The sequence below is a fragment of the Equus asinus genome, chromosome 13 (genome assembly GCF_041296235.1).
Source record: "Equus asinus isolate D_3611 breed Donkey chromosome 13, EquAss-T2T_v2, whole genome shotgun sequence".
NCBI classification, from domain to species: Eukaryota; Metazoa; Chordata; class Mammalia; order Perissodactyla; family Equidae; genus Equus; species Equus asinus.
In genome coordinates, this window is record NC_091802.1 from 17,548,698 (window position 1) to 17,556,533 (window position 7,836).

A 7,836-nucleotide genomic window follows, 5' to 3' on the forward strand; every position below is an offset into this window, starting at 1 on the left:
GGGTCCCTGGAGAGGGCCATCCTGAGGAACCAGATCACCAGAAGCATCTCCATCCACCTCCTCCCAAACGGCATCAAGTCCTAGGAGTGGCCATGGGTTCCCATCGTGAGTGAAACCCCCCTCGCGGAATCCCAAAAAACGTTCTTCCTAAGCATTTTCTAAAATACCATTTCTCTCAAAAGGGCCCTCTGCCGTGTTTTGCCTTGTGAAAAAATAGGAAAGTATGTGGAAACTCCAAAATACATAGGAGAGTTACACAAGCCTGTGGAGACGTTACTAGATGCCAAGGGTGCGAGGCGCTCGGCCAGAGACCAACCGGTGGAAGGAACCAGAACTGGGGCCATTGCTCCCAAACTCGGCCATCAGTTGACCCGACCCTCCTGAAAAGGTGAGAACAGGTGAACCTTTTCCTTTCTTTTTTTTTTTTTTTTTTTAAGTCATCTTATACTGCAGCTTGGGGTTTTTCGATATCATGAAAAAGACTGAGAGAATTCCAAGAGTTTTGGTTAACAGGAAATGGAAATGGAAATGGAAATAAAAAATGGAATGGAACTCATCTCTCCACAGATTGAACCCACATGGGTGTCACAGCTTACAGAATTAGCACCACTTCGGTAGCAGTGAAGACACCCGCGACTGAAATTTCTTAAAACTCACTTTTTCCATCCCAGAGATTTTTCCACGCTCTTCCTCAGAGAAACTGACCAGTGGAAGAAGACTCTCCCCTCCCCCTCCCTTTCCAATTGTGGCCATTTTCCTTTTGCTCTAGTCGACTTTTTATTTTCTCATCAAATTGAGACTTTGGGGGAAACTATGCAGCAGCAAACTAGAAACATACTCCTTTTAAAAACAATTTGAAAAATTGTATAAAACCAAATTTTCTCCGTAATTCTAAGACGCCACGACATTTTTTTCTTCCCTGGGCTGGGCTGAGAGGTATCTCTGGGTCAGACTCCTCGGGGGCCAGAATCACACGCGAGGGGAGCAGTGGCCCACCCGGACCAGGGTGGCAGAAGAGCTGGTCCAACCCCACCAGCCCGTTCAAGTCAGCACTCATCCGAGAGGTAATCGCCACCCACAAACTCCGTGGCTTCGAGCTCCACGCTGGACAGGAACCGCCTCAGCATCTTGCGACAGTTGTAATCCAGGGTGGTAGTGTAGACGGTCTTGGGGTACTTGGGGTAGACGATGGTGGTGCTGAGGAAGCGCATGGGCTTGTGGCGGGGCTCGAAGCGCACCTCCGCCTTATAGTTGCGCCACGTGCAATTGGGGATGCAGGTGACCGTCTGGCTGCAGGAGGCCACTGCCAGGCCCAGGGGCAGGTGGACATCGTCAATGAAGTGCCGCTCCGAGTCATACTTGACCGAGGAAGTGTACCTGGGTGGGAGACATATGGCGGCATGAACCCGCTCCTCTGAGCTTGGGGCACCGGAGTCCCTACTGCGACCTTGACCCTGTCGTGGGGTGCAAACCTCGAGATGACATGCGGCTACTCTAGTCAGAAGCAGCACAGAGCTGACAAAGCACTTCCTGTGTGGTCCTATTCTAAGCACTTTACTTCCAGGATCTCATTTAATTGTCCCAACGACACCGGGAGAGGAAATCGAGGTGCAGAGGGTAAGGTCACAGCGAGGGTGGGCAGTGGGACGGGGATTTAAATGCAGCTGTGCAGTTGGCCAAGCTTACCCTGCACGCGTGGCTCCGCACTGCAGGCAGCAGCCCCTGGAATCTACGCCCATTTACTGAAGCTATGAGAGCTTGGTCAGTACTAACATTCTCCAAGCCTCAGTTTCCTCCTTCTGTAAAAGATGCCCGATAATAACTGGGCAGAGTGCTAACATACAGCAAGCACAGTTGGTGGAAATTACCATGTAACGAGGTGGAGTCTTCTGCTCCACTAGGGGTGAAGGGTCTCTCTGTCCCCTGCTCTTTAATGAGAGGATGAAGGAACCCAGAAATCCTGAATGCTGGCTCTGAAAGCTTGGTGATACCAAGTACTAGTACTTGGTCCACCTTGACCTTCAGACTGGAGACCCCTCAAATCCAGGGACTCCGAGATCTGACCTTATCAATCAAAGCCAATTACAACCTTCATTTCCATAAAATAAATTAACATTCATGTTCCTCAGCAGCCACTTTACTTTTTTTCAGTCCTTTGATAATTTGGGAGTCAAATTTTTTTTTATGTAAGCAAAGTATTAGTTCATTTTACTGCATAAGTATGGCAGCCTCACAAGTACTAAAATGTGTGCGAGCGTCACAAATAAACACGTCTAACAGCACTGCCCCCACCTGCACCCACCCACGGGTCAGGGAGCAAGAATCGGCATTCCTTCAATGAGTCGGATGGAAACGGCTCTTCTCCTTGGACGAGCAGTTAAGAGGCTGGTGGAAGCTAATGTCATGAAGTCATGTCCTCATTTTGTTCAAAAGACAAGTTCCTCAGGAATAAAGGGCTGACCTGCTCACCTCCAAACTGGGGAGCCTCCTTTGTTCCACGTCAAAGGGCCCTTTGTGTTAAGGCAACTGAAACTCCAGCTATGAAACCACCAGACACCAAAAGTAAAATTCCTTCCTCTAAACAGACACATCTTTAGCAGAGCCTCTCAGTGAATCTCTGCCCCAGATAATCCTGCATGGGATGAATTCCCAAAGGAAGAACGGGACTTGCCTGGTGAATTTACAAAGGACAGAAGCTTACAGCGCCTCGAAGCACGGGTGGGCATGGAGCGGGGGTGGGCAAGTGGGGGGAGCAGCTTCTAGAAAGAGGAATCACTTTATAACAAAATCTTAAACATCTGATGGCCGTGATACATGAAGTGCAGAAAGCAAGTTGCAGGATGTTATGTATAACATGATCTCATGTTTATTTTAAAAACTGCGTCTATATGTTTAATTGGTTAGAATGGAGAAAAAATCAGAAAGAGTACCAACCAAACTATGAGTAGTCTTTGGCACACTTTTGCGATTAACTAATTTTTTTTAATAACAAACATTAATTTCTGGAATAAAAAATAAAATAAAATCAGGGCCCGCTGTATTTACCTCACTTCTGTCGGCGGTAAAGGGTCAAACTCCACTCCTTCGCCAAAGGACAGGGGGCACAGCCGCGGCGAGCAGGCGGAGGCCGAGGCGTGGGGCAGAGATGCTGGATTCTGCAAGGATGGAGAATGCGGTCAGACCACAGGCCTGCGGATGTATCCCCCACAGAAGGGCCTGTCTCTGAGCCTCCAGCTGATGGGCCCAGCTGTGACTTGTGTCCCCCTCCCAGGAATAATACCAGAGAAGGGCTGACCCACAGCATGGGAAGAGCACTGGACAGGGAGCCAAGAGGTCTGGGTTCGAATCCCAGGTCTGTCATGAATGTGCTATGTGCCTTCACCTGGCACACCCTCTGACCTTATCTGCACACCAAGGGGGTGTCCCCTTCCACCTCGCAGGTTTTGTGAGAGGATGAAAAGAGGAAACAAAGGCGAGCCCAGCGTCACGACCGTGGCCAGGCCCCGCGGTGGCTGCACCATCCTGCAGCAGGGCGGTGAGAAACCCTCAATGAACTGGGGCGTCACTAACCAGAACCCTCAATTATGTGCCCCCAAGCCTGTCATTGTCTCAGGAACACTTTAGAAAAGGCCAAAACAAAAAAATTCCAGCAGGGATTTTTTTGCACTGAAGATGCAGTCTGACTTCCCACACTTCCTCTGCCTCTGGGGCCGCCAGGTCAACACCCAACCAAGGTGCAGGAAGCCACAAATTCAAGGCGAGGTGAACACCACAGAGTTCTCCAGGTCACCTTCACCACCCAGAAACTCGAAGAACCAGAGCACAGCATTCCCAGAGGCTAAGTGGCTTCCAGCCAGGTCACAGCTTAGACTCAGCAAGTGGCCTGAGGAAGAGCGGGCTCCATCCCACACACAGGTGCTCGCCTCCAGCTGAGTTGCCTGCAATCGGGGCTTCTGTGCTAAGCGTGAAAAGACGAACAGAGAGCAGCCCTTTGGGCTCCTGGGTTTACTGGGGAATCTGTCATGTTCTTTGCCTAATTTGAGAGAAGGATCCACACTTGGCACAGGGTGTGGAAGTGGCAGCCCGATTCCACATCCTCTGGGACAGCGAAGGAAGCAGACATTTCTAGAAGATTGGCTCTAACACTCTTATCATGTTACCAGCACACGGCGTCAAATGGGGGTGTTGAGTGGAACTACAAAAGCCAAAAGGGACCGGGGTAGGTCAGGGAGAGGTAGAGGGTCCTGAGGGTCCAGCTCCCAAAGCTGGGTGGAGAGTTTAGTAAGCCCCGGCTGGGGGAGGGGCTGTGGTTGAGAACCTGGGTCAGTGGATGCTGGGAGGGGTATGGTCGCTGCAGAGCTTCTGGAATTAGCCCCCAAATAGTGACAGTGGCTCTGCTCTCCCCTAGCTCTCTGGCTGCCAATCACTCCCCAACTAGGGGCACCTTCCAGGCAGTCCTGGGGGCTGCAGGATGACACAGCCACCAAGGGCACTCTCCAACAGTGGTGCTACAGCCTTCTGCCAGGTATCCACACGAACACTCTGATCTCTTGCCCCTGCCTTCTCTGATCCCCCATCTCTGCCCACCCAAGAGACACTCTCTGAGCACCCACCTTGCTCCAGGTGCAGGCCGGGGTTGGGGCAGCAGGAGTTATAATAGCCACTGGGGAAAGCAGATGAAGCCACGGACTCAAGCATGGCTCTGGGAAGCATCAAGGAAGGCTTCCCAGAGGAGGTGACAAGGTGGGTATTGAACGGCCAGCGGTGCTTTGACAGGTGGAAAAGCCCCCAGGTGTTGGGAGAAGTAGGAGGGGATGGGCTGGGAGGGAGAAGACATGTCAGGTGGAGGGAGCAGCAGCAGAGGCACCAGCATGGGTATCCGCCTGTGGTCAGGGGGTGGGGAAGATGGGGCTAGAATGGGCCAGACCCAGAGGGCACTGCAGGCCAGCTGAAGCAAGCGCTGCCTTCCCGCGGAAGCGAGAAAGTGCAGGACGGCCAGAGACGGGGTCAGTGGATCAAGAACTCCCTGAACCATGGAAGCTTCCCTGCGGGTCCCTCAGGAGCAGCCTTGCACTGACTACTTCCCCGCAGGGGAGGGCTCACCCCGCCCCCAGGGGAGGGCGCCCTGAGAGCCCCTTTGAGCTTTGCCTGGAGGCAGGATGTGGCCTCCCCGAGCTCTAGGTAAAGGCACCACCCAAGCGATTCCGCGGCAGGAGAGGCCCGGCGGAGTTTTGTCTTAAAAAAAAAATTCTAAAATAAAATAAAAGGATTCATTTTTGAAAGCTTCCATCCACCTAAAGGCCTCCCACTTATCATGTGCCAGGCACCGCTTAGGTGACAGGACAAGGGGGGCCACGCAGAGGCTCATGAGGTGACCCTTCTCAAAAGGTCTCCTCCAAGGCCACGAACGCGGTCCCCAAAGGCTGGCCCCGCTGGCTTTCTGAATCGGGGAGCTCGGCCGCGTTCCCGCGCGGGGCCAGGCGCGGGGAAAGCCCCTGGGAGCCGCCGCCGGCGGGGGGAAGCCCGGGGAGGCTGGTTCCCTCTCGGCGTCCCGGGATCCCCTCCAACCCCCGTCCCCCCCCCATCCTGGGCAGGAATGTGGCCGAACCGCAGCCTGGCAGCCCCGGGGGCGCCACCCCGAAGGGAGGCGGCGGCGGCTCGCCTCTCCCGGGGCTCCCGCGCCTCCCAGGCGATGACAATTTTCCAGCCACCGGCTCCAGCTGGCCGGGCTCTGCAGCGCTCCCGCCCCGGGCTCCCGGCGAGGGCCACGCCGTCCCGGCGGGCGGGTGGCGGCGCCGACAGCGCGCCCCGAGCGGGCCGGTACGACCGGCGGGGGGTCTCCGGGCCCGGCCACGGGGGGATGGGAGGGCAGGGCTCAGAGCGGGGCCACTCACCGGAGCCGCGGGGGTCGCCGCCGCGTCAGGCTCCAGAGCCCCGGGGGCCGGCGCGCGCTCCCCGCCGCCTGCGCCGCCCGCGGCCGCCGCAAGCCCCCAGTGGCTGGGGCTGGGGCTGGGGGGCAGCCCCGAGTCCGGACTGTCCAGGACGCCGTCGCCCTTCTTCTTCGTGTCCACGAGCTCGGGCACATCCTGCAGGCTCAGGCGGCCCACCATGGCTGCGCGCCCGGGCGGGCGGGCGGGCGAGCGAGGGGCGCAGACGCGGGCCGAGCCGCTGCCCGCCGGCCGCCCTCCCTGCCCGCCGCCCGCGCGCCGCCCGGGGCTCGCCGGTCGCCGCGCTCCCCGCCCCGCCTCCGCCCCGCCCCGGCCCGGCCCGGCCGGCCGCCGCGCAGTCCGCAGCCCGAGCCGCGGGGCGGGCGCCAGGGGCCGCTGCGCTCCCGCCAGGCGCCGCCTGCTCCGAGCGCGCTGGTGGCGCGGGCGGGAAGGGCGCCCCTAGCCCCGGCCGGCCCCCCCGCCCCGCTCCGGGTGCGCACGGGCCCCCGCTCGCCCCGGGCCCCTGATGGCGCCTGTCTCCTCGCCGTGTCCCAGCGGACCGGCAGGCGCTAATGTCTCGAGCCCGCGCGGCCGAGGGGAGCCAGCGTCGAGCCCCGGCCTGCGGAGGCCTGGGGAGCCGGCCGAACCCAGCGAGCAAACAACTGGAAAGTATTAATAGTTAATGCGCTTCGTATGGCTCCCCCGCCTCTTGGCTCAGCCGGGCCGGCGGGCGGGCTCTCGGGCTGTCTCTGCCTCTCATTTCTGCCCCGGAGGAAAAGAGGGCCCACTCCGTTCATCCCCAGGGGACTCCCTGGGGGGGACACACCACTCCCTGGCCTGGGTGCCCAGCTGAGCAGGCTGTGGCCACGCCAGGCAGAGCAATTCTGCGGTGGACGCAGACTGGGCCCTCGGACAAGATGGACAAGCTCAGCAGGCTGCCCAGGGGCTGTCTGAAGGGCAGGGGGGCTCCCCGATGGGGGCCACAGCTTTTCATTCATAGGAACACCCTTCTAGAAAGCAGACTGGGGATTTCTCCCCTCCTGTTTGGTTTGACAGAGAAGCCCTAACTGAGTGGGAACTGTTTTCAGTAGCTGCCAGCAGTGGAACTCGGCTGTTCTCAAATCTATCACCCTTTCTCCCAGAGACCTCCGTGACCAACAGTCCAGGAAGTCCCCACCTCCCACCAGCCACCCTACCCCGGGGGTTTCTGATGGGTGTTCTGCTGAGGGCCTCGAGCTGGAGCTGTGCCCAGACCGAGCTGGCAGGTGCCAGCTCTGAAGAGGAGTGGTGCCCTGGGCTAGCGACTTCCCCGGCTGAATGAGAGGTGGGCTCCATGTGTGCCCCACCATGGCAGCCCAGCCTGCGTCCTGGCAAAAACAAGGATACTTGTCCTGCTTGGGACTTGTTAAAGTCAGAATTTAGAACCGGCAGATGTTAGAGATCTGCTGGCAAAGTTGAGCCCTCCTACCCTCCCCACCCACCAATTTCAGGTAAGGAAACAGAGAAGGAACTTGACTTGCCCCAAGTCACACAGCTGGTACAGGGCTGCTTGCCTTGGACCATCCCCTCCATGGAGAATAAAACTTGGTACATGCCTGTGTGCTGGGAGGTTGTTCATTCATTTAGGGCCTGTGGAAATAGATGACAAAATCAGCGGTGCACACTCCTGGATCAGCGGTTAGTGCAAGGACACACTATAAGCAGTGGGTCCTGGAGGCTGGCCCACCTATGTGGCTACAGCTCCCTACCCCTGTTGATTCTGCCATGTGCACATCCCAGGCTGCCCTCAATGAGGGGGTGGGGGGCATCTCGGGAGGAATCGAAGTGCTTCCTGGGGTTGTGGAAAGGGCAGTCTGTTGACAGTGGGGGGACTTGGCGCCCTGGAGGGAATTTGCCCACCAGCATTCCC

The 7,836-nt window shown here is 57.5% G+C and overlaps 1 protein-coding gene across 1 annotated transcript; it reads right to left on the minus strand.

The window, feature by feature from the left end:
• Positions 1–411: 411 nt before the first annotated feature.
• On the minus strand, positions 412–6,235 carry RFLNB (refilin B). Its single transcript, XM_044745549.2, has 3 exons — positions 5,895–6,235; positions 3,046–3,155; positions 412–1,377 (listed from the first exon to the last, which is right to left on the minus strand). The coding sequence occupies exons 1-3, from the start codon at positions 6,108–6,110 to the stop codon at positions 1,047–1,049; spliced, it is 657 nt and encodes a 218-aa protein (XP_044601484.1). The 5' UTR covers positions 6,111–6,235; the 3' UTR covers positions 412–1,046.
• Between the last annotated feature and the right edge of the window lie 1,601 nt (positions 6,236–7,836).